Raw genomic sequence first — 26,411 nt, forward strand, 5'->3', positions numbered from 1 at the left:
ATAAACAAAAATATTGACAATGTGGCTGTAAATTACTGACACCATTGCCAACTGCATATAAACCTATCAAACAATGCAACAGTATTGAGGACGTTTTACGCAGGTATTTTACTGCGCTATCCATGTATTAAACGTATTTTGAGAGGAGAATACTACTCATATGATTTTGCAAATAACGAATTAAAATAACAGTAACTAGTAAAGTAGTCCCATAATACCAGCGCCGCGGCCCGTGCTAAGCACGTGTCACGGCATTATGCTGAGGGAGATCCTTTTTTTATTTTGGGTGCCTCCATTGTGTATTTAATGTCTGTATTATTTGTCTTTTTGTCTTTGTTTTTTTTTCTATTTTTTTTTATTTCTGTAATGTAAGTTTGTAAATGTGGCGTCCAATATGGAAATAAATATTTTCTTTTTTTTTTCTTTCTTAAAGGAATACTAACTTTACTTACACACTTCCATTGTCCAAAAGGAGCCGTATCCAAAGGACCTACTTTCCCTTACAGTTCCCATAACGAAAAGGAGCCAACAAGTACCTACAAAAGGTACCTAGAAGCGCCCTTGCGTTATACTAAGTTCGACCCATACCTTCAAAACCATTGTCAAAATTAATTCCACGCCAACAAAGGATCTTTGTCTCGATCATAAGGACCTTAGGGTCTGAAGTTCTGATGAGTTTGTCACTATCAAATATTGCGGTATTAATTTGACATACAGACATATAGGTAATTCCATGTGAGCAGAGCTTCAAGCCACCAGAAGATAACTTGCAGCTAGATATTGTAACCCTAAATTTGCCTCATTTTTTGTGACACCGCAAATATTATACTTTATTGCACAAAAGAAACGTACACCACAGACAACGTAATAAAATAAATGGTACAATTTAAATATGGCATTATAGCAATCTCTACATAAGTACATAATATAATGAGATATTCCATAATAATTAAACGGAATTATATAACGCTCGTGTACATTACTCACAGTATATAAATTCTCCATTTTAAATGATTTGGCAACCGTAGTTTGAAAGCAACATTTATTTAGTAGCTAATTGGTAAAATCCTGAGGTAAAATCCCCTTATATACTTACCTAACCAGCTTAGAACGTTTAATTGGTACTACAACAAAAGTATCCCTTCCTACATTTTAGTAGGTAGGTATTTACAAAGTAAAATATTCCTAGGTTTACGATATCGACCCACCGCATTCTAGTATTCAAGGTCGAAGGAAATAATAAATAAGTGCAACGAAGGACGGTCGATAAGGCGACGATAAACTGCTGAAGTTAACGGGGGCAAGCCAGTGTCGTGTAAGGCTCTTTGTTACGAGATAGATAAATTCGGAGCTTATATACAGGCCCGGCTTGTCTATTGGAAAGGGGTAAAAGTTGCTACAAACCACAGAACAAGAAGGTCGATTTAAGAAACGATGTAAACCCCCCGAAAATCTACAAGCGTGAAAATTGTCGGCGAAAATTTTACCGTACACATCGCATACAAACGTGAAAAATCCTAAACGCTTAAATTCCCAATACATGCCCAATTTTAGCATCACAGACATCAAATCGATAGCGAGAACATTTTACATACAAAATTGACTCGACCAATAGCACATTTATTATGTACTTCTCTTCTATGCCGATTTACTAGATCTAACTCTTTATACTTCAAAGGCCTGTACTTACCTACTTAGCTGTAAAACCGACATACCAGACTGAACGTCTCTTCCATCGCACTAATGGAAAATATTTACATCACAACTCGACGTGAAAGCACTAACCACGCAGTCTTGATACACGCTCCGTTGAGTTGACTTAATTAATTACCTAGTTACCTCCTCTCTGCTGCTCTCTCCCTGGTACGTACAGTTGCTCATTTTCATGAAAAGTGAACTTGTAACATAAGAAGATTACAAGTTCACTTTATGACTTACGTTGAAAAACCGATACTGGATCGATAGATACCTAGTATATAATTAACAGTAATGTTAAATAACAGTTATGTTGCTATGTAAGCTCACGCCTATATTTCCCAAGGGGGTAGTCAGAGCCACATTCATCGCACGATGAACTAAGTACATAAGCACGCATCACTGAGCTTTCTCTAACGCGACAGTTAGTAAGCCGTATCGCCGTCTATAATTGTCAATCCAATGGTTAGTGAACATTGCACAGAAAATAAGTATTTATATCAATAACGTTGGGCCTACTTATTATCTGTGAAATAGGTACACACACAATCTATAAAAGTTGTAACTATGCGCACTGTATGTTTATGCAAGATCACGCTTCAAAAGGTACGTAAAACTGTCAGTTCCAGCTGTGAAACATTGTCCTGTAAAATTTAAAAAGTGCCACAGCAAGCTAAAGCTTCCCCCACCGCGCTATAATGGAAAACATTTACACGCTGAGGCTCCATACATGCTCCGTAGAGTTGACTTAATAGGCTAGTTTCCAACGAGTCAAATAAGTTACTTTTAACTAAACGACAAACACGAAATTACTATAGAATTTGTATGAAAAAGCAACCTGAGACGTCATAGAAAAACGTGACAAAATGTCACACTTATTATTACATTTTACATTGTTACAATTCATAAATAAGATAAATAAAAAAAGAAAACTCTTTTGACACCTTTAGATCTGTCTTTACTTAGTAATCGGAATTTATCTTTGACCTTGTAGAGTTAGACCTAATTGAGTTGTGGTGCGAAATAAAGATTCTTATTAAGTATTCTTATTCTATACTTACTAAAGATTCTTACCTAGGAAACTACCCAATTAATTACCTCAACGTTCCTATCTCCTTGGTATATTTGCTCAGTCCTTGAAGAAAAAACCTAATTTTTAAAAACTTTTGAAAATCTCTATATTCTAAACAGCTTTTTGCTCTTATTTGCTTGGCAAGGTCCTCAATCTAAAAGTAGTCTTTCTAGTTTAATTATTTTACAGCTACTTCAAAATATCTCAGCAAAAACATATATATTAAAAAAGAGTACATAATACAGACAGATCTACTTACACATAATGTTGTAAAACGAAACAAGAAAAAAGCAAATAAGTACATCTAACAGTACAAACACCCAGCTTAGGATATTTATGAGCTGGCCACACGAAACGTAGATGTAAATTAGTACAATAAGCGATACTAATTTTACAAAAGTCCAAATTACTTTCATACTATAATGACTTTATTATAGGTGCCTGGTGCTGCCAGTACAAAAAATAAATTATATATTAAGTAAGACGAAATCGTGTTTCTACGAGAAATAACGGATATATTAAGTACTTATGTGAAAATGTTTGCCTGGAGTTTTTAGAGTACTTAGTAGAGTTACAATAATATCCTGCTGTTTAACCGAAACTTTACTGTAGTGTAATGTTAGTTGAAGTATTTAAGATTAATTAATCCTTCAGAATTCCATTACTGGGGCCAAAAAGGCCACATTACTGGCAATTGATGTAAAAAAGTTAACAAATGTCAAATAGATATATTGCGTTTTTAGATGAATTGATTCAGTGTGGCCTTTTTAACCCCCCTGGCCATTCTTTTATTCTTCTATTACTCTATCCAGTGCACTAGCACTACATGCTATCTAAAAATATATAAGTACATAGGTATATAATTTTTAGGTATAATTTTTTGGTAGGTTTTTGTATTTTTTAGGTAGCATGTAGTGCTAGTGCACTGGATAGAGAGTAATAGAAGAATTAAAGAATGGCCAGGGGGGTTAAAAAGGCCACACTGAATATATATATATATATATATATATATACGTTATTTATTTGTGATTGAACCTTAAAAATATTTTGATCGTGTAGCCCACATACTTATTTGTACTCTGAGCAAACTTCGACTTAGGTATGTGTCGTACCCACGAATTAGACCTCGGGTCAGTGAACTTTATATAGGGTTTACTGACCTTTTGTTCAATTTAAACATATACTTTACGTATTCAACATGTGAAACGTAAATACATACTTAATATAACGAGAGTAGCTAGCTACATTTATTTGTTTGTACGAGTATCCGAATTTTTAACGTTACGCATTTGTAGATTGCCTAGGACTACTCGGACAACATGAAATATATTCAAACTATAACCCATGTACATAATTAAAAATTATTTATTACTTTTGGTGGACGTACCCTGGAAAGTCCCTCATTGTAAAAACAATGCAGAATTTAAATAATCGTCAAAATAATACGCTGAAATGCTCAGAAGAGGAATAAAAGTTTTGTAATGTTCCGTCTCAGGAACATGTTTCCAAGTCCCGCCCAGACATTCTTTCAAGTCTTACTCCCCGCCATTTCCTGGCGCATTTATCAGTCTGCCTGCAGACATATGCCATTGATACTACGTGGAGAATTCTTCAGAGTTAAATCTTTTGCGCTTATTTAAAGCTTAACACACACATACAGTTGCACAGTTGTTACACACGTGACTCGACCATTATACACGGTTATACGGCTTACCACCTACCACGTTGGTCTACCAGAAAACGCAATGAGGTGTGGGTACTTAGTTCATCTTGCGATGAATTTACTTCTGACTACCCCAGGATATAGTAGTGTAGTGAGCTTGTGTTATGTATGTTATGTTGTAAATGTAATGTGCCCGTAATTCTCTTTTTCCGACCAATACTGTCCAAGACACATCTAACAACCCTCTGCTGGATACACGCGTCTCTCCCTTTATCGGAAAGTACGATAAGCTGCAAAAGTCCAATCAGTTTCTTGCAAAGTAATTAAATAACTGGTTCCTGGTTGGTTACATGTCGTTTCTGTAATAAACCAAAAACATCTACAAAAAAATAAATTTTATAATTATGAAAACTAATGAGTTACAATTTCACCAATGTTTACAAATAATTCGCTGGGCTCACTTTTAGCTTTTGCTTTGGGCTTTGGGCTTAACTTTTGCTCTTTGATTGTACGTGAATCTTGTCTTGGGTCCTTAGCGGCTCAATAGAGCGGTTGATGAGGTCGATCATTGACCTTACAACCCACATCAAAGAAGAAGATTGGGAAGTACAATTCAGTACAAAAATTCCATCGCACTGCTCCACTGCTATACGCGGATAAAGAAACAACAGTTCGTTTTGGTAATAGTTTGGTTCGACCGGGAATCGAATTCTTGAACTCTAGTTTAGTGGTCGTGGTGTCAATCCACATAAATATAGGTTATTAAAATTCACAACAGTCTTAAAATATAATCGAATATTCACTATACACCTCTGCCTAACCTTTTAATGCCTGTATCGGCGTGATGCTTTGCTATGTTGTTGTCTTAAAATGAAGCGCTTTAGTGGTTTCCAAGAAGCCATAATAAAATAAAAATAATTAATAATAGAAAGTTATTATTACAAAGCTCTAATTAATTTACTGTACTTAGTAAGAATTTATAATATTTACACCCCACATTTTATATCAATTTATCACGAATTATAGCTGGATAGTATGGAGCACTATTGTATATTACTATGAACTATGTATGGAGGTATTTATTTTTTAATGCACCATCCCGCATCCAAGTTGTTTGTAAATGTTTGTTTCCTATTGGTGGTTGCCTGGAAGAAATTGCTCTAGAGAAATAAGGCCGCCCAAATTGTACTGTATTCATGTGTTATGTCTGATTGTTGAAATTTTAGTTTTGTGAAATAAAGTATATTTGATTTGATTTTGATTTGATTTGAGAACTGTCAAAATTTTGCTGCCACCTACATTTTAGAGGTTCTTTCGACGTAGAGGGAAAATAAAGCCACTCGCCGTAAAGAGACTCGCCGTAGCGAGAGTCGCCGTTCGGAATGTCGCTGTCAACGCTACAATTCTAGTTTTTATCCTCATTGGCGCAAAGCTGTTTATATACTTTACTTAACAAAAAAAAATATACTTAGTGTAAACTTAGATTAGGCGTAGGCATAGAGTAAACAATAGTTCTACGTGTTGCATGATAATACTTACTTATTTACTCATCTCACTTACATACTTACTTCCTTACTTTACCATTCACCAAAAAGATTATATAGGTACGTTTCCATTCATGATTGATACCAATCAGTTACAAATTAATAATTAATAAGTAGTGTATATGTATGTATGTATTATAGAAACAAAGAAGCGCAGCGGTTGTTTTTTGTTATTAAGCCATGTTCATAAATAATTATTTAATTTATTTATTATTAATTATTATAATTATGTAAGTACTTAAACTTTTTGAGCATCATACTAATAGGTATTTACGTAACAGAAATCCTCATTGACAACTATTTATATTATTTACTCATTGTTTCAGAACCAGTTGGAAAAATCGGCGAGTTTTCTGTATTCGTAGGACGATGGACGGAGTGCAACCCGTTGGGGCAGAGCGACCACGCGCGCTCTCTAGAGAGGCAAGTTCAAATAACTTCGTATATTTCTATAGACGATAAAACATTTGATCGATACATCAGCAGCGGCAGTTTGGTATATTATGCGCGCTTTTTGGTTGAATATCCATCTGTATGTAACTTTTTAAATCTTTTTTTATGTTTAAATCGTCAGAATAAATATATCTAAAAAAAATAAAAAATACAGGTACAAATCCCGTCCGGAAGCCGAATCCCTGGTGCACACACCACGACTAGGACTGCAGCGGCGACAGGTGCAGTGTCGCGCCAAAGATGGCAGCTTTGTAGAGGCTATGTAAGTATACATTATTGATCATCATCAGCTGGAATTCGTCTACTGCTGAACATAAGCCTCCCCCAAAGCTCGCTACAATGACCGATCTTCTGTGTCTTCATTCACCGATTTCCCTCGACCTTCAAGAGGTCATCGGTCCACGTGGTGGGGGACCTACCTACGCTGCACTTTCCGGACCGCAGTGGCCACTCCATAACCATGCAGCCTCATTGGCTGCCCGTTCTACTAATACTATTACCACTACCTAATACCACCAAACTATTGAAAAGTACCTTCATATACTTGTAATAATGCATTATGTATGGTACTAGCTGTATCTTTTTCCCTAGTTTTGGCTACTGTTGCGACTACGCTCTTTTCGGCCTCATCTTTTGCAGCTATTCTATCAACTACCTATTAAACTTAGTTGTTTAGCAAGCTTTCATTCCTTTGCCAATCAAAAATATTTCCTGAAATCAACCGTTTGTCGGGAAGTAGGTAATTTTTGGCTCCCGTGGAACTACTCTGGAAAAGTAATTATTTTTATAGCTTCTCTGAGTTCAGAGATTATCAAGTTAAGTACCTAACTAAAGTAAGAATCCTCCAAGCATCGACTCGGCTTCCAATTTGATATTCATCTAGGAACTTTGAAAACTACATAATCGCCATTCACGTCTCGTGCATCGTTCATTTTTCCGAAGTGGGTCGCCCCTGGCTGCGCATATTGATCTAGGTGCCACTTCCAATACTTAACTTAAAACGAAAAACTTTCAGAACATGTTTTAAGATTCTCAAAAATAATATATATAATTACTTAATAAATATTAAACTCCCTCTTAGAAGGCAGGAGAAATATATTTTCGGCGTCATAATCTTTAGGCGCCGTAAAACTTTCTAATCCTATAATGGTCCGTTCACAGTACTTTTCCGTTTGGTAAATATGAATGAGGAATGCAATAAATCGAAACAGACACGACTTTTATTCCGTCATCTTAGTTACGAAATGAACCATGTTCAACCCACGATTCACATCGTGGCTGTACGAACCCAGGTTAACCGCAAGTGGAAAGATATTTTAGATGCCAGAGGGAGATAATTCTTGTGATCAACACTTTTTCAAAGCGTCAAAGGACAGAAGGCTAAAATCCAGACAAATTCGACTACGAATAGCAACCCTAGGAACAGGTAAGCTTAAGTACAATAAAACTTCTTCTCTCATGTGGGATGTGAGATCAATGACCGACCTCATCAGCCCTGGTGTCAGAGTTCGTATTGAGCCGCCAAGGGCCCCCGATATTAATATAATTATTATTTCCACATCACCAGGTACTGTGGTGCAGCTCTAACCCACATTGGGACGACTCGAGTGTGCGTGATCCGTGAGGAGTGCTCTCTCGCAGAGTGGTTGCCATGGCGACCTCGGCCTGATGGTGCATTGGTGCGGACGAGGCGGCTGAGGAAGTTACCACAAGGTACTTCTTATCAACACAAGCTTTACAAATACTTCATAAATGACACTTAGTAACTTTTACAGTAAATAAAACAATATTTCCGCTGTTCTTACTTCAAGGTGGTGGCAAAGAATGCGATGTAGTGGAGGAGGTGAGGCCGGCAGTGCTAGAAGCCAGTGCCCATTGGTCACCCGGTCCTTGGGGAGTTTGCCACGTTGCCGTGGAACAACCAGCTACTCCACCACCAGGTAAAACACATAACCATAACAGGCGTACATCACAAGCCTTCCCTCAATCTGAGGCAATTCTACAATAAGTCAATCAAAAAAGTTTAAATGTATTATCATCGTACTAGCTAGCCTTTGTCCAAAATTATCACAGCTTCAACTAATATATTACACCATTTCATTATTATAGAAGTAAATGTATTTTTCTCTAAATGTGGGTACTTACATTGCAGCAAATGACGAAGACAATGACGATGCTGAAGTAAACGACGCGATCTACGAAGAAGACGACGCTACGGCCGATGACTTGGACGACAAAGAGACAACGCCATCTAGCTGTGGGGGCGGCATACAACAGCGCGAAGCCACCTGCGTGCGCGCCGACGGGAGAGCTCTACACACCGCGCAATGTGCTCACGCGCCGCTACCGACTCTAGTTCAACCTTGTGAGGTACCTGATGACAAAGCATATCATCATTCGTGTCTGAGCTAAGGATAGAAGAAGAAATCTTCTAAATCCAAAAATTAGCAATGTCAGAATTAGCAGTTACAAAATTCGCTCGTAAATTCATGGTCAATGTCTAACTGAACATTCGTCTTCGGTTTCGTCCCAAGATTAGAGTCGTAAACTCAACCGTGACTCGTACTTCGTCCGACCTTCCGTTGGACTATATATACTAAACTACAGCACAATACTGGACCATTCCTAAATAACATTCATCTGTTCTATCAGGTTCCTTGCCCAAGAGACTGCGAAGTCGGACCGTGGAGTGAATGGGGTGCTTGCCAACCAACTGAAGGCTGCCCATTGTTTCCTGTACAACAACTGACAACTACCGGTACGTTATAGAACGTATAACTAAAATAACGTAAAATTTTAAATTAGTTTGCACAGACTAATATAATCGATTCTTGTCTTTGGTTGCTCAATGATAACCCGATACCAAGGTTAGTCATATCGACCTTACAACCCACACGAAGAGATACGAATCTATTACGATAATTTAATCTTTGATCGTATTTTTACTTCTCCAGGCTACAGCGTGCGTCGTCGTCGAGTGATATCAGCAGCGTCAGGCGGTGGAGCTCCGTGCCCGCCGTTGGAAGAGAAACGAACTTGCTCAACTCCTAGATGTGCCTCGTGGAAGGTCCTGCCTTGGGGTCCTTGTGTACTCAACCAGCCCCACACTACTTGTGGACCTGGTCGACGAACCAGGGAGCTAAGATGTGTTGGACATGATGGGGTGAGCGGGTTTCTATCCAGACTACTTATTTCTGCTCAGACACTTTAGCAATGCTGGAATCTATAAATAATTTTGGAAGTCTGATTACTATAATCAACAGAAAATATATCCTCTATTTCTAAAGATTAGTTGGTTATGACATATGAATTTGATACAAACTCGAAACTGTGTAAGAAACATTTTTAATTGTGGTCAGACTATGATTTGTGTGTCAATAGAGCAGAGTGGTAGAGTATGCTCCATACCAGCTCCGGTTAATAATAGAGAGGAGACGTATATAGGCTGTTTATGTTTGTTCATAGTATTAACAGATCTTGGCCCCGTAAAAAACTCAAGGTCTGCTTACAGAAAGAAGCCCAGCGCGCATGGTGCGCGGGTACGGGCGCGCCAGCGCGCAGCGAGCGCTGCCGCATCGCCTGCGCCGGGGACTGCGTGGTTTCGGCGTGGGGGGCCTGGGCACCTTGCTCCGCCGCCTGCGCCGCGCCGCACCCCAGACCCACCACTACGCGCCGCCGCTATATCCTCTCTCATGCTTCTCCTAGTTAGTATCTCCAAAAAAATAATAACAATAGTTCTAAACCTATTACTAACTATGTAACACGAATTACGTAGCCACCCTGATCCTGGTGTTGTTAAAACTAGGTATCTACAGGACGTTTTATTTCAAGAATAAAAAAAATAAGGTCAAAAAAGAACGCGGTGATCCAAATACTAAGTTTGACCTTAGGTCGTCACATCAAGGATAATAAAATTGACCAACCTCGATCAGATGGCTGGCCGTGTCCTTCAGAAGAGCAGCTAGTACAGAACGAAACATGCAACACTCACGCCTGCGCCACCTACTCGTGGCTGGCGACGCCCTGGGGTCCTTGCGAGAAACGTCGCCAGGACTACATACCTGTCACCAATTATACAGACTTAATGGTAAGTTATGGAAACTCTCTCAATCACTACATCTATACATATTCCATAAACAGTAAATCCAAAACCTCCCCTCAATCAACTACGGGTTGGTGAAGGTATTACCAACGGCTTCACGTGCCTTCCGAAGCTTGGATTCATATTAGTTTTTCGGACAATCAGGTGGTTTAGCCTGCGTTGTCCTAAATATCATGCTGTGTGAAAGAGGTGCTCCTCATCAAACTGAATCCCGGGCTAAGACAGAAATATGGGGATTTTTTGATGATGTTTATGTTGGATGCAACGTCCTGCTAACCTGAATTTACACATGGTTGAGTGGTGTGATTACACGAGAAAAAAATAACTTCAGTCAATACTTCATCAAGCGTAAAGAACGCTAACTACCAATAACGAATAATTTGACAGGGACCTATTCTCTTTTTCTGGAAAAAATATTTACATAAGTGTATTTATATACAACATGTCTCCAAAGTTGTCGAATTGACCATTTTATAATGTGTACCCAAAGGATGGAGAACCATACAACGAGAGCGACGAAGAGGAGCCATGTGTCGAGGAAGGCGAGATGACCAGAGATGTGATGTGCGTGCAGAACAACGCTGATGTGGTCAGGGAGATGCTGTAAGTAGATATCTTTGGTTCTACACATGAGGGTATGAAAGATGGGTTTGAATTGGTATATTAGATATAAGAAGTCCAGAATATATAAAACTGAGAGTCATTGAAGGGAATCTGTTAACAAAGACTGCTTCTTGTAATCCAGATGGCTAGAAGCAACTGAAAAAAGAGAGCTGAAGATTTGTGCAAAAACCCGTCGTCTATAGGCTGATGAAAACAGTGAAAGTGTTCAGAAAAGAACTTCATGTTTACTGATTGTGTTCATCAGATGTGCACCACTCCGCCGGCCGGCTTCCCGTCGCGCCTGTACCATCCGATGCCGCCGCGGCTGCCGAGTCGAAGCCTGGATGCCGTGGTCACCGTGCCCTAATACATGCGGTAAGGAAATGGTTTAGGTACTTACATAAAATTCCACCTGCGGCGGCTGTTCTGAGTTTGATATTTATAACACCAAGCCGTTGTTTAGTCGCTTAAATGAAGAGCCTTTACTTTTAGTGTTTTGGGAAGTAAGTATTCATATTTTTAGATTCATTACTCCAAAGGCAAAATTCAAATCAAATCTCGTCCGAGTCAGAATTTTCTATTTAATTTTCTCTTTGTGAGTTTCTCTAAGCACGGGACAAGTCCTATAAAAAAACCTTCATGACTTCAATCTCCCACAACTCTTTCTGTACCCTATCTTTCTACCACGAGATATTTTCTACACAAACAGAACCAGGCAAGCAAGTGCGCGAGCGAATAGTCCACGGCGGCCCCAACTGTGGTGTACTACAGGAGACCCGGGACTGCCCCGTGGCGCCCTCGTGTCGGTCTCGTGACGCATCTTGGATCACGGGCGAGTGGAGCACCTGCCGCCTGCCGCCCGAGCAGCGCTGTGGCCGCGGGTACCGGGTTCGAAGTGAGTATATAACTGGTTATTTAAGGGATAATAAAACTAATCATAAGGTGCAAATTCTACCTCGCAACCTTTCTCGCCAAGATTTGCCATCAATCGACTTCTAGCGACGATGTGATGATACATTGGACTGCGAAAAGGATGATAGAAATATAACTCTAATTCCAGAATAACTTTTATGCTGATGTCGTAATGGGCTTGCACACAGTGTATCGATAAAAAGCTCATAACTACAAATCGCGAATTATGTTGACTGAAACTGGTGGTAAAAGTTTCACGGACATCTCCCGTGTTCCCAGGTATCTGGTGCGGTTCCAACTCGCACCGCGTGGAGGCGGGTGCGTGCGCAGGCCAGCTGGTCCCGCGCAGCGTGGCCGCCTGCCATGTCTCATGCGACCACGCCATCACACCGCTCACCTGCAACACCATCTGCTCCGACCCTCTCAAGTAATCATACGAAATCGTTTACTTTCAAGACTCTCCTTTCACTCACTACCGCTTCTCAGGGTTATCACACTTCTATAGTGATATATTATGAGATATAGCGTGGTGTAGCGCAGAGCGAAATATCACTAGCCAGGTTTTCACTATACGAGTACTATAAATCAGCTATCATCATCACCAGCCCATTAACGTCCCCATTGCTGGGGCACGGGCCTTCCCTATTTATGGATAGGGAGATCGGGCCTTAAACCACCACGCGGGCCCAGTGCGGATTGGTGGTTATTAACGACTGCTAATGCAGCCGGGACCAACGGCTTAACGTGCCTTCCGAAGCACGGAGGAGCTCGAGATGAAAACTTCTTTTTTTGTGGTCACCCATCCTACGACCGGCCTTTGCGAAAGTTGCTTAACTTCAACAATCGCAGACCGAGCGCGTTTACCGCTGCGCCACTGAGCTCCTGAAATCCGCTATAACGACACATAATTTTAAACAATCAACTGGCTACCTATTACGGTTTATTAGATACCCTCTATAGTTAGAACGTGGAACGGCCAAACAGACGGCATAGGCTTAGCAATAAGTAGGGTCCCGTCACAGTAATTAATAAGGCATCCTAAAGCTGTCTCTGGTTTTCCAGGTATTTAGACGCAGCTGAGCCAGATATTCCAAGCTGTATTTGCAAGAACATCAGCTTAGAACTGCTGCCCGCTGATTCGGACTGCATACTACCATCAGGGTAAGTACCTAGACACTGCAATTTTGATATATAAAAAATGAGAATATAAGTGGAAAAATGCACTGTTTTATCAACATCGATATTGAATTAGTGAATCAGGCGACACGGGGTCCACCACACGCGGTAGCAATCATATCGAGGGCCAATAGACACAGCGAATGCTATCTAGGTGGATAAACGTGTACGAGTACTTATGGCTATTGTTCGTAGGCTTCGATACAATTCGCGTAGCGGGCGGCGCTGAACCCGTGTAGCGGGCGCTGGCTGAGTTAAAATAATAGCCATAACCAACCACTCATATCTAGCTAGTTTGTACCACAATCGCCTACTCATTCTATCTCACTTACATTTCAATTGCAGTATGGAATGTGGAGAGGGCAGGGCGTTAAGAGCAGCTCGTTGCTTAGTTGGAGGTCGCGATGTGCCCATGGATGTATGCAAGAAATATCATCCACTTACTGGTATGCTAGATTTTTTAAATGTCTACTATCTTTTAACTAATTTCCTGCGGCATAAAAATAATACTCTTATTCCTTGGTCAGGTCCAAGCCGCGTGCGCGAGGCGACGACAGACGGATACACATACGACGAGGAGTTCCCAGCACTGCTGCGCGGCGCGTGCTCGGTGCGGTGCGCGCGCGACTGCGCGGCCGGCGCCTGGGGCGAGTGGGGACCCTGCGCCGCCGAACCCGGCTCACGCGCCTCCTTCCGCTTCCGGACAAGGTAGTTTTTGTTTTTGGCATGACATATGTCATCCACTATTGGCATCAGACCTGAAGCGTTTGTAGTCCCGGATTAATTGACTGCCTCTATACCTAAATCTTCTTAAAAGTCGCAAAATGTATATCATTTACATAAGTTTCAAGTAAATAGGTAGGTACCTAATATACTAACGACACATTATTATGTTATCCAGAGAGGTAATAGAAGAAGGATCGGCCGGCGGACGCGAGTGTGGCGCAACGCTCCAACGCGCCACGTGCCGCGTGCCGCAGCCGCGCTGGCAGCTGTCGGACTGGGCCGTGTGCGCGCCGCGCCGCTCGCTCTGCGGACACGCCGTCATCAACCGCACTGTCACGTATGTACACACTACTTACACGGGCAGCTAAAGCTGGGTTCACAATATTCACATACTGTGGCGTATAGTATCATTCGTATATTCTCCGTTTCTTAGAGACCGTCTCTCACGATTAGGTACGACTGCGTAGTTACACACTAGTGATCACGCAGTTATTTTACGAAAGTACCTATTAAAAATCTTCGATAACCGTGTCAACATACACAGTAACATAATCAACATTTGTGTGGCACAGTTGCGTAGACGCGGAAGGCAACCAGCTGGAGGATTCTGCCTGCGAGGCGGCGGGCGCGGGGTCGGCGCCGGCGCGCGAGGCCACGTGTCGCGCGCCCTGCCCCGCCGACTGCGTCGTCAGCGCCTGGTCCGACTGGAGCCCTTGCGAGCAGGTAAGTACACATATTTGAAACCATATGTTCGTAGATAATCCTCTTACGGAGTTTGCAACGCCACTATTAATAATACATCTGTCTCCTAAGCTGGTAACCAGGTCATCAGCCCATGATTGCCCAAATAGGTAATCCATCGTGTGAAACACGATGTTACGTCACAACTGATGTGAGATAAATAACTAATGATCATAAAATGCTCAACAGACAAAATGGGGCGGCCGCCGCGACCGCACGCGCGTGGTGCTCCGGCCGGCTATGGAGGGCGGCGCGGCGTGCCCGCACCTGGTGGCGGCGGAGCCCTGCGCGCCGCACTCGCACGCCTGGCACGTGGCGCCCTGGGACGACTGCCAGCCGCTGGGAGGCTCGCCTTGTGGGGAAGGCATCAAGCGACGCTCCGTGCGCTGTCTCAGGAGCGACGGTGTCTTCGTCAACGACTCATTCTGCCCGGTCAGTTATATACTAGTCAGCTATGTAGCTGATATGTCCCGATCCCAAGTTGCAATGCAATTACCAACTTTATCTTCTTACTTCTTTGTGTATTATAACTTGACTCCATGCTTCCGACCATGTTACACTATTGACACGAATAACTTTGACAGTGGTGTCAAGCCATACCAAACCAGAAAGAAGAAAAACAATCTAGGAATTTACCTTCACTAACTAGATGTTTATTTATCAGAACACAACAGCGACTGAAGCGAGCGAATCGTGGTGCTACGTCCCGTGCGGGGTGGACTGTGTGCTCGGCGAGTGGAGCGCCTGGGACACCTCGGCGTGCTCCTGCGGCGACGCCTCTTCGGCACGACACATGCGACGAACCAGGTCACTACTAACTTTTTTAACGTTTTCTTTCTGGCACATTCAATTTTTATAAACCAGCTGTACTAAGAACGCTCATATCATACTCGTAAGAATTTGCTTCGTATTTACGGCCATTTTATTTTCTTCGCATTTGCACGGGATGAATGGCTGTTTTTCTACAAGTAGGTAATCTATTTTGATGGGGCCAGAGATGATTTTATTTACAATAGAATAAAATCGTAATCGACGTAGTGACGTCGTTCGAACAGCTTGTGTTGTGAAACGCTGCATGACTCATTAGATGAGCAGCCTCTGATGGAGTATTGGTGGTATTATGTTTACAGACAGCACCTGACTGCGGCAGTGTGGCCCGGCCGTGCGTGCCCGCCTACAGAACAACGCGCGCCCTGTCCACGGGAGCCCTGCCTGCGTCTCGTCGCCAGACCACTGCTCGGCTGCCATGTGCAGGTACTGTATAAACGATTTTTCTACTACCATCTTGAATATTTGTAGTTTAGAAAAATACTTCAGTGCATTAACAGAACTGCAGCTTGCTTAAAGCTGCGGGTGCGCTCGAGCGGAATTGGTGCGAACCGATGATTGATTGAGTTCTAATGAACGCGAGGTGCGTTGCGCCGGATGCCGATCAAGTGACCGGTAAAGAGACAGAAGTCAGAATATATATTACTTATCCATCAAAATTTATTTATTTATTTTATTTTATTCCGAAACATCTGCAATAGCGAGAAATAAAACGTACTTATTGATAATCAGACATCATCGGGCGAGGAAACGGAAGGTGCCTGCGGTTGGGGCGTGAAGATATCCCACGCGCGGTGTGAATTTACCAGCTCTGTGGACGAGCCAGCCATCGAAGCGTACCTGGAGCCCTGGCGCTGCGCCCCCGTGCTACCCGGACGGATTGTCGCCCCACCCTTGCATTATCAGGTAAATACCCTGTTCAACGCTACAAGTTACAGACAAATAGCAAGTTATATTCAGTTCCAATAAACATAAACAGCCTATATACGTCCCACTGCGGGGCACAGGCCTCCCCTCAATCAACCGGGGGGTTATGGAGCAATAGGAGCAGTAGGCATTTTATGAAAATATTACCATGAATATAAATAAACAAGGCGTAGTTTGAGCTCAATGCATCGAAGTCAATGCCAGGAGCGATTTTTTTAATAAATACAGAACTCTAGACACGAGACCACGTTTATGGCACCTACCCATTCATTGGTGGGTGTTTACAAATCCCATTTCATCACGAATTTTAATACACCTCATCCACTTTAATGTGATTCACCATGCTCTCAGGAGGAGGAAGTATGCGAGGTGGAGTGCGGCTGCAAGGACGCGGCTGGGGGGCAGCCGGGGCCGTGGGGCGCGTGGGGCCCGTGTCGCGGTGGCGCGCGGTCCCGCACTAGGCAGCTCGTCGTCTCCATGCGCAGAGCTTGCCGGACGTCTTCGCGGTAAGCTATGACTATACTGACTCAGGGGACGTATGCGAAGTGGAGTGCGACGGCTCCAGGCATCTCGTCGTTTTCATGCGCAGGGTTTACCGGATTTAAGAATAAATGCCTTTATTCATAATCAGTACATTTACTTCCTACTGGCCGTTCTCCTCGTATATCTGAAGGGATATGAAACATACTTCCATTATCCCCTAACGTGACACCGCTGATTAGTCCAATAATTGTTTCGAGAGATTATATACCTATTTATTTTCTCCTTTCCACTGCCGTAGTTTTCTTTAAATGCCACAGTATTTTTTGCAAGAAAACACAAGGTGATCTACTTTGAAATAAGAAAATACATTTAAGTATTTTTTTCAGTGAGGGTTGGATACTTAGTTCGTCTAGCGAGGTGTACATGACTATCACTTAGTCGTTAGCTTATGTTATATATATCTAATTATATATTTTGTACTGCAACAGATACGTTACAATCGAATGGGCCAACTGCACGGGTGAGGGTGACGAGATTCAGGACCTGTTGGCGTTGGAGCCCCGCGACCGCACCTGGGCTGAGCGCGACTCCTACCACGACGGATACATCGGTAATCTACTTCCCCCCTAATCATCGGCACAAACAATACACAATAATACGAATACACACTCGACATAAATGTTCCGTTGACGCTGTGACCGCTTGCAATAAAAGATAACTTTTGTTCTTAATGTTTTATTTCATAACAACAGCAGACATAGCGGGGTGAAAAATTACCTATTTTGTTCCAGGGTTTTTATCTTAGTTTTACAGCTTATGTAAGTAGTTTTTGGGATAACATAATGTACTTAGGTTCATACAGACTGGAATATCAGTAAAGACTGTCACTATTTTTCAATAAGTATTATCTTCGATCGTACTTATACTTATAAAATGTAAAATAAATAAATTCTCTTTTACATATATTTTGCTACGCAATGTTTTGCGACATATTGCACGGCATGAATTTACGTAGAACGTTCCAAAATTTAATTTATATTGCATCATCTTCTAATCTATCAATTAAATATATATGTTTAGGTATCTAAAATTATTTGTTTTGTAATATTAGTAATTATCTACGGCGTAGCAATTCGCTACGAACAAGCTACGAATTATCTTGATGATTCCAATAGAATAATTTTAATAAAATGTGTTGTATTCCGATTGACAGAGGGCAGCAGCTCGGTGCTGGCCGTAGTGTGGACCGCGACCATTATACTTAGCTTCTACGGCGCCTTCATGCTTTACCGAGGATTCATCAGGTATTTGCCACATTCGTGTATACTTCTACTAGAATTTCAAACAATATTTATGTCGTGTTTAAATTACATATTTTTTACTTTTAGATGCCTTCGCAGCAGAAAAATCAAAACGATTACCAAAGTGTAAGCTGACAAGACGAGATCCAATGAGCATCTTCTCTCCTGCGCCCGCGCGCGACGCAGGCGTCGGTAGTTCTAATGACGGACGATATGTCCCGCGTTTCGTTGTCTATTTAAATCTACGTGTCCTACTCTACGTTTTGTTGTTAAATTATTCCAATTTTTGTACAGTATTATCAAGTTTATTTACTGCTGTTACCAAAGACTTTGATGTGCGACATCAAATAATTTTTAAGATGATTTTGCTCATTCCACTCTCGAGGAATTTACGTGTTATTTTGCACAATCGCATGCGATATCTCTACAAAATTATATCTTATAAATCTATCTATATTTTCTAAATGATACACAGTAATAGTGTCAGAATGTAATCAGTAATTAGTGAATATATTAATAGTATCAAGTTTAGCCAGCAATCAGTCTGTCCGCAGGAGTGCTTCCATGTTTTTACGAGGTGTATATGCTACTTTGTACGGTTTTTACATTTCCGTGGTAAGCGAGGCGCTGCGGTCGCTGCGGTCGCCGCGCTCGCTGCCAGGCTTCGGATGACAATACTCGTGTCTAGTGACTAGCCGCCGCCGCCGCTCCGGGGAGTAGCCCCGGCTGACGGCTCGCACCCCGCGCCCCGCGCCCCGTAGGCGCGGCCGTGTGCCGCGTGCGTCCGCGTCACTCCAGGCAATGTGACCTAGCACATAGCCGTCCATATTGATAGGCTTCTACTCGAATGTGACCTTAACACCTACATCCGCCGACAGAGTATTCTTTACTAAATAAAACAATCGGTTCGACACAAGTCGATCTCGTTAGATTCTGTTAGTTATTTTAAATTAATACAAAATTGAACAGAGTCTATATTTTCAAGAATTTTAAAAGTATTTATAACGTTTTGATACAAATATTTGTTATTTAAGTTTTTAGCACAAGATGTAAGACATTTATCGCCTAGGTTTATGTTATTTATGTTAAGTTTAACTTAATCAGTGTAAGCTAAGTCAATGATGGTGAGGTACGGTGAGGGTAAGGAACTGCCGCTTGAGACTTGAGTAGAGCGTTGCTCTAGCGACCAACTAACGTGACACATCATGCCACATATCAGTGTTTATACAATATCGTCGCGATCTAGGCGCGTCATCTTTTGCAAACCACTTCCATGTCATTTACTTCCCCAAGCAAACTCTATGCAATCGTTTGCAAAAGATGATCCGTGATTGCTTATATCATCCATGTAGAGCTTTGGCGCACAAATTGAACTACCTAATTTACATAGATTGTAAGACCTATTGTAACTGATCATACCGTTTTGAGATAATAATCGTATATAAGTAATAACACATTTTTGTAGATTTTGCATTTAAGCCCATGTATTGTGACAAGTATTTATTATAATGTGAGTGTGTTCTACGTTTCATCGCCTTCTTTCATATTTCGTATTCTCTTCTATTGCTTTGCTTCGTTTGGTGTTTTTTTAAATGAAAGACTGATTGAATTACTCTTTACTTTATTAAACTTCTTTATCTCATTTTCTCACTCAATTTATTTTGTTAAGGTATACGGGTATGATTCGCTACTTCTCGTTCCTTTAAATCATGACAATATGTTTAATATAATGCATACTATAATATAGTGATTATATTTGTAATTTTATGTGCTGTAGTTTGTCGTTTGTTCAGGACCCTGTGTTGCTGTTCCATCTACTGTCCTATCCTTGTGATCTCTATACTTTACCTACAGAGGTATGTGTAACCGTATTATCATAATGCCACTACGAGATATTGATGTGAAACATGATAGTTAAGGAATCGTGTTAGACAATACAATATTTGATATTTAATAAAATTTGATTGTGTTTTTGTAAATTTGTGTTTTATTTAGTAGCTTTCTCTAGAAGATCTAAACACAACAACTATAAATACCTACTAATACTGAATTCACCTTTATGAGTATGAATTCCTAATTCAAGCACGAAATTTGGCTAGCTGCCCAAAGATTTTTTTTGTCTCTTTATAGTAGTATAGCGTTGCAAAAAGCGGGAACCTGGTAGATTACCGTCACAATATAGACGACTAAAAAAATATAGTCACATAGCTCATCAGGTGATTCAAGCCTGCAATGTCCTTACAAAACAAAAACAGTCTCAAAAAGTGATTTCGGCAATGTTCACCTCGGGAATCGAACCCGGACCTCCAGATCGTGAGTTCAACTCAACAACTACTGGACCAATGAGGCCGGACAGCCTGGGGCACATCCCTCTAGTGCGGTACCCCGTAGCGTTATTTCAGCTGGATCATTGGCTTTTCAACGTGGTGAGTGCTCTGGGCTCGTAGTGCAAGTCGGCCAGCCCACGTTGTACGATAGCGTTGACTCTAGCCGCCCGTAGCTGCCGACGGTACTTGACCACGTCCTTCTCTGCCACCGCGAGGTTCTCCAAGTTGTTCAATAACACCTGCATACGTATCAATGACAAACTTAAAAGTCGTAAAGTGATTTATGAAATCCAGTGGACAGATGGCTAAGCAGCTTGATAGGCCAACAATAACCAACAGTATATTTTTTTCTTTCGGAGGAGATTTGATATTCAAACTACATAATAATAGATGTAACAAAAAACAGGTAAAGTACTCATGTAGACACGTACTTCATTGAAAAATACACAATATATTCAATTAAAAGCTTTAATAGGCATATGTAATATGATTTTTCTTCAAAAACGTATCATAAAACCTATTTCATTTGATGACCATCCGCATGTTTTAATTTTGATAATAAGGTTTCTTTTCGCGGTCGCAGGCAGCTTTATACGCTTTTACCATATTTGGTGAATTACAAGTAAATATATCCGAGCAGTAGTAATCTTTAAGACACTTTATATCTATATTAATATTCTCTGCAAATGCTTTGGATTCGTGTATCATGCATGGAATGAGGTCTCCGCCGAGGTTGTACTGGAAGGAGTCGAGCGTGGCGAGCGCGGGACTGACCTCGGCGACGCGCTCGCTGAGCCCCATCCAGTCGCAGTAGGGCAGGTCGATGCCGGCGTACTCGGCCATGGCGCGGATGATCTTCCAGTCGGAGCGCGCCTTACCGGGCGGCGTCACCGCAGGCATCGCCAGCTGCGTGCGGTTTTCCATGCTCATGTAGCTACCTCCCACCTCAGTGTACGCCGCCCCCGGCAGCACCAAACTCGCTTGCTGGCTCCCCATGTCTCCTTGATATCCTATGTAAATAACTCTACAATCGTTCGCCACCCAGCTCTTGAACAACTGGTCGCATCCCAACGCTATCATCACTTTTGGCTTATTTAAACTCAAATATTCGAGGGCGCCAGGCTTGTACCCCACTTCCAGGGCTCCGGTGAAGCTTGCCTCCCGCGGTACAAAGTTTATGATAGGCCACTCCACCTCATATCTCTTTTGTGAAGTGATTCTTGTTACCTCGCTCATTACTTGAACACCAGCAGGTGTCTCCAAAACTCCCACACCTATAAATACTAGTGGTTTATTGGCTTGTGTCAATATCGGGCATATTTGTTGTATTGCCGCGCTATTGCTTCCTAAATAGGTCACATGGTAGTTAAATTCACATTCAGGGCCGATCACAAAGATGTCACATTCGTTAGTTCTGTACGCTTGACGAATCCACACATTCAAGATCGGTGCCTCGAAACGAGGGTTAGTGCCGATGAGTACTATTTTATCTGCTTTGGGGATTTCTTTCATAGGTGTATTTAAAGAATAGGCGAATCTGAAATCTATGCCTGATGAAGTGTAATTCATATTAGGTAATATGTATACATCTTCTGAACCGAGCCTGTTTACTAAATCTTTACAAACTACTAAAGTTTCGATGTTTGTCTGTGGACCAGCCACAGCTACTATACTTTTTTTACCATATTTCTCAAGCATACATCCCGCTGTCTGAAGGGCAATATCCCACTCTACGGGGCATAATACTGTATCGTATTGGGCCATAGGAGAAACAAGTCGTTGCACCTCCAGGGAATCTACTGCCCACCGGCCCTTGTCGGAGACCCACTCTTGATTGACTTCATCATTCTCACGAGGCAGGACTCGCAGTAGCCTGTCAAATCTATAATTTAATTGTATGCTGGTTCCCGTAGCATCCGTAACATCAACAGAATCAGTCCGTTTGATTTCCCATGGTCTAGCTTTAAACATGTACGGGATTGATGTCAATGACCCAACTGGACACAAGTCTATTACGTTACCAGATAGCTCTGATAGAAACATTTTATCTACATAAGTGCCTACTAGCATATCGTGTCCACGCCCAGTGCTTCCTAACATATCTATACCGCAGATCTGAGACGCGAATCTTATGCACCTCGTGCAATGGATACAGCGGTTCATACAAGTTCGTATGAAAGGACCCATGTTCTTGTCCTCCACGGCTCTTTTACCTGTAAAGTTTATGTCTGTGAATCGTGAGCGATCATTGCCAAACCTCATGGTTATGTCCTGGAGATCGCACTCGCCGCCTTGGTCGCAGATGGGACAATCGAGTGGATGATCAGCTAAAATGAACTCTAGAACGGTTTCTTGCGCTCTAAGAGTAATTTCGGAATTAGTTTGTATCTTCATGCCTTTAGAGACGTGGATGGCGCAAGCGATCTGCGGCTTGAACATGCCGACGATATGTACGAGGCACATGCGGCAGTTTCCAGCGATGCTGAGTCGCTCGTGGAAACAGAAGTGGGGGAACACGACGCGCTCGTGCTTCAGCGCCTGCAGCACCGTGTAGTAGCTCGGCACCGTCGTCTCCTTGCCATTGATGAAGATCGTTACTTCATTTTTGTTGTGCTGCAATCGCTTCTGAATGCTTCCCACTAAATTGTTGCACTTTAACAATTTATTGAACGTTTTCCACATGATTCTAGCTCTTATAATAAATCTTAAAAAGTAATGTAAACGGGAAATACGAATTAAGTACAAATAATTCGTATGTATTTGTCAGGTATTTGACATTAAAAATCTACGTACCTATATAAACGTTTGACGCGTGACTAAAGAGATTAGACTACGAGTAGATTAGGTTAGTTTAGTGGGTGCCCGCCATGTGCCCGCACATGAATGGCTGCGCGCTCCCGCGTCCCTATAAAATTGGTGCAGGCAAAATCACCCTGGGGTTTTAGTGGGTATACCGGGTATCTGCACCCGGGAAGTCCCACATAATCACGTCGTCTCCCCGGGCAGCATTTGGCAACGATAAAATAAAAATGGTTAGTGGGTACCTATTCTACCTATTTGCTTATTGTAAATCTACCACACGGTCCAATAACCTTCATTACTCCATTACTTACCTTCTAATTCACCATATTTTACACATTTTTGTTTGTAACGCTATCTTGCTTTCTATCTTCGTCTAAAAATATGAATGAAGAAGTTACCAAGTGCCCACTTACCTGATGAATAGAATTTATGAGTTGTATGAGAGCTTCTTTGAACTGCACGAATGTTTCAGTCGCTCGTTGATATCTGAAATATACCAAAATCAGAACATAATATATCAAACAGAAATGTGCATTCTACGAAAACATTAGGCAAAGACCTATCCGGAAATACACATACATGTGCCAGTAGAAATAAAAAAGCCCAAAACAGAAGAAATATGATAAAATCACATTTTTATATCACATTTAATAATGATTTTTTGAGAACCTTTCCCTCTGGCGGCTCCCCTACCACGTGGGTCTAACCGAAAGCTTGGTGAGGTGCAGATAATTAGCTCATCTTGCGATACCACAATTGTGCTGGGTATTCAGCACTTGGGATATAGTCTTATATTGTGTTATGTTTTCCTCTCACTAGCGGCAACAAGACAATGCAGATGGACTATCGCTTCGTAGGTAAGTAAGTACCTGACAAAGTCAGACCAAGGATAGATAAGAGTAGCATACTTTTGATCGTGGAGAGCGTCTGTAAACGCGTAGTCGAGTGCCAGCCGCAGCGCACGTGCTGCCCGGGGCGCCGCGGGCGCGGACAACACGCGCCGCGCGCCGCGCTCCGTGCAGCGCGCGCGCACCAACAAAGCGCATGTGTCCGCGCATGCTGCAGTGCGCTCCCACCCGCTCCTATTTAACGATCATTTAATAAAATACCTGCAGCAAAATGATGACAACGGGCAGCGACTATGCAACCCGGAATAAAATTAGCGTGTTTATTGCGAGGGTTTGATGCAGGTTTTCTTGAAAAACGTGACTTAGATTTTGAAAAAATGTGGTTATTTTCTACCTACAATCCAACTTACTTGCCAACTGAGGTGAGTTTCCAGGCGGGCAAAGCATCATCCAACAAGCGCGCGGCCGCGTGCGCATATTCAGCGGCGGCGCGGAGCTTCGTGCTCACAGAGGCCAGCGCATCACGCAGGGCGCTTGCTCTCGACAGCGCGGTTTCTAGTGGCGTACCTGGTCGCAGGGTATTGCCCCATACGCTGTCTGATGGAAAATAAGTTGCATGTACCTACTTAAGTACTTATAAAGCTTTCAACCAAAAAAATATATAATATGACCCCACACCTACATTACGCTAAGTCCGTATCGTAGGAGTCTTGTTCATACTTTACTATGACAATCAGTAGTAGGTCGGTACATACTAAATGGTACTTAGTTTTAGCTGTTAAAACAGAAGTGAAACTTCTATAAATGATTTGTGAAACACGCCCAAATTGCAATAGATTTATCGTTCATACCAATAAGCTGGTAAAGTTGTGCGTATAGCGTGCGTGTGCGCAGGATCTGTGCGTGCAGAACGCGGCGCTCGCGCTGCAGCTCATTGTAGCGTGACTGCAGCCAGCTCAGCTCCAGGCGACGCATCTCCTGTCATAAAAAACAGTTGCAAGGATAAGTATAAGAACACAAATAGGCGCACTGTACCAACCTACACCAAGGCTGCTCACAGGTCTCCCCAGGCGATTAACCGGACTGAATATTTCATTACGTTAGGAGCTTCACCTACATTACGTTACCTTACATAAGGAGTTTTGTGTAAGTAAGTAATCTAAGTGACGTCCACGCATGATCAAAGAGAAAATTTAAATCGAAAGAAAAACTGACTCGGACGGGACTTGAACCCGCCGCTCTTGTCAAGCCGGGATGAGATTACTATCAAATACGATCCATAAGTACTTACATAAATACGAAAACGGATTCTTACGGTTCATAAGAAATTGAACCTAAGTATTTCATATTCATTTATTCCTTATAACAACTTTACATTGTGTTGGAAATAAAAATAAAAACAAGCTTAAACTACATTTATAAATTCATTATACATAAACAGACACATAGGTAGGTAGAATAAGTATATTACCTTTCTATTTACATTTGCAATAAAGTCCTCATTTTCTGAGGCCAACACGGGACGTCTGTACAGATCTAGACTTACGAACAGCTGGAATAACAACATATTGATTAGTAATTTACCCACATAGTTTTGCAATAAGGGTGGCTTGCGTAAGGGTCTTTAAACATGTTTAGTGGCCCACTAAACATGTTTAAAGACCCTTACGCAAGCCACCCTAAGTGTAGTAGATACCTACTTACCTGATGGATAGTTTTGGCGTAGTTATCTTTATTAGTCACAGCACTGGTTGTCTCCTCGAATGTTTTGATTTCCTACAAACATTACATAAATACATGGTAAAAAAGAATTGCCTACCTAACGAATTCAATGAAAAACAATTTATTAGCGAGGAACCCTATCTAAGTACCTTAGAAAAAAAATATGAGCGTAGAAGTGATAAATAGTGGAAATCACTTATTTTTGCTCCGTGTATTACAACGAAATCTATAAATATGCAATAGGTAGGTTCCGTTTAACTACCTATTGAACAATTCGTTCTTCCTTTTTTTGTAGAGACTTTGTGTATGAGCAGGTACCTGGTGTATACTCTCCATCTCAGCAGTAACGACTGCGAGTCGTGCGGCGGGGTGCGAGCGTTCACTACTGGCAATCTCGTCGTCCAGTCTCGTGAGCGCCGCCACCACCGTCTCGCCCTTGCCCACCGCCGCTGACCACGCCACCTTCAACGCATGTATTATAGACAT

The 26,411-nt window shown here is 41.9% G+C and overlaps 2 protein-coding genes across 2 annotated transcripts in view; one reads left to right on the forward strand and one right to left on the reverse strand.

Annotated features, from left to right (window-relative positions):
- Positions 1 to 20,205, forward strand: part of LOC126368768 (thrombospondin type-1 domain-containing protein 7A-like) — a 72,267-nt gene extending 52,062 nt beyond the window's left edge. Inside the window, exons 3-28 of the mRNA XM_050012916.1 lie at positions 6,301 to 6,397; positions 6,582 to 6,689; positions 7,995 to 8,140; positions 8,239 to 8,367; positions 8,580 to 8,797; positions 9,080 to 9,185; positions 9,382 to 9,590; positions 9,939 to 10,131; positions 10,360 to 10,514; positions 11,020 to 11,132; positions 11,398 to 11,507; positions 11,842 to 12,027; positions 12,324 to 12,471; positions 13,107 to 13,205; positions 13,566 to 13,666; positions 13,748 to 13,928; positions 14,122 to 14,283; positions 14,519 to 14,669; positions 14,877 to 15,119; positions 15,352 to 15,494; positions 15,818 to 15,941; positions 16,248 to 16,421; positions 16,794 to 16,948; positions 17,414 to 17,535; positions 18,139 to 18,229; positions 18,314 to 20,205. Of these exons, the coding sequence (XP_049868873.1) occupies positions 6,301 to 6,397; positions 6,582 to 6,689; positions 7,995 to 8,140; positions 8,239 to 8,367; positions 8,580 to 8,797; positions 9,080 to 9,185; positions 9,382 to 9,590; positions 9,939 to 10,131; positions 10,360 to 10,514; positions 11,020 to 11,132; positions 11,398 to 11,507; positions 11,842 to 12,027; positions 12,324 to 12,471; positions 13,107 to 13,205; positions 13,566 to 13,666; positions 13,748 to 13,928; positions 14,122 to 14,283; positions 14,519 to 14,669; positions 14,877 to 15,119; positions 15,352 to 15,494; positions 15,818 to 15,941; positions 16,248 to 16,421; positions 16,794 to 16,948; positions 17,414 to 17,535; positions 18,139 to 18,229; positions 18,314 to 18,356 (3,707 nt within the window). The 3' untranslated portion in view covers positions 18,357 to 20,205. The remainder of the gene's footprint in view (positions 1 to 6,300; positions 6,398 to 6,581; positions 6,690 to 7,994; positions 8,141 to 8,238; positions 8,368 to 8,579; positions 8,798 to 9,079; positions 9,186 to 9,381; positions 9,591 to 9,938; positions 10,132 to 10,359; positions 10,515 to 11,019; positions 11,133 to 11,397; positions 11,508 to 11,841; positions 12,028 to 12,323; positions 12,472 to 13,106; positions 13,206 to 13,565; positions 13,667 to 13,747; positions 13,929 to 14,121; positions 14,284 to 14,518; positions 14,670 to 14,876; positions 15,120 to 15,351; positions 15,495 to 15,817; positions 15,942 to 16,247; positions 16,422 to 16,793; positions 16,949 to 17,413; positions 17,536 to 18,138; positions 18,230 to 18,313) is intronic.
- A 428-nt stretch (positions 20,206 to 20,633) lies between these two features.
- Positions 20,634 to 26,411, reverse strand: LOC126369121 (uncharacterized). Its single transcript, XM_050013414.1, has 8 exons — positions 26,244 to 26,411; positions 25,908 to 25,979; positions 25,675 to 25,755; positions 25,055 to 25,181; positions 24,614 to 24,800; positions 24,264 to 24,437; positions 23,769 to 23,841; positions 20,634 to 20,792 (listed from the first exon to the last, which is right to left on the reverse strand). The coding sequence occupies exons 1-8, from the start codon at positions 26,409 to 26,411 to the stop codon at positions 20,634 to 20,636; spliced, it is 1,041 nt and encodes a 346-aa protein (XP_049869371.1).

The sequence above is a fragment of the Pectinophora gossypiella genome, chromosome 8, assembly GCF_024362695.1.
Source record: "Pectinophora gossypiella chromosome 8, ilPecGoss1.1, whole genome shotgun sequence".
Classification (NCBI taxonomy): domain Eukaryota; kingdom Metazoa; phylum Arthropoda; class Insecta; order Lepidoptera; family Gelechiidae; genus Pectinophora; species Pectinophora gossypiella.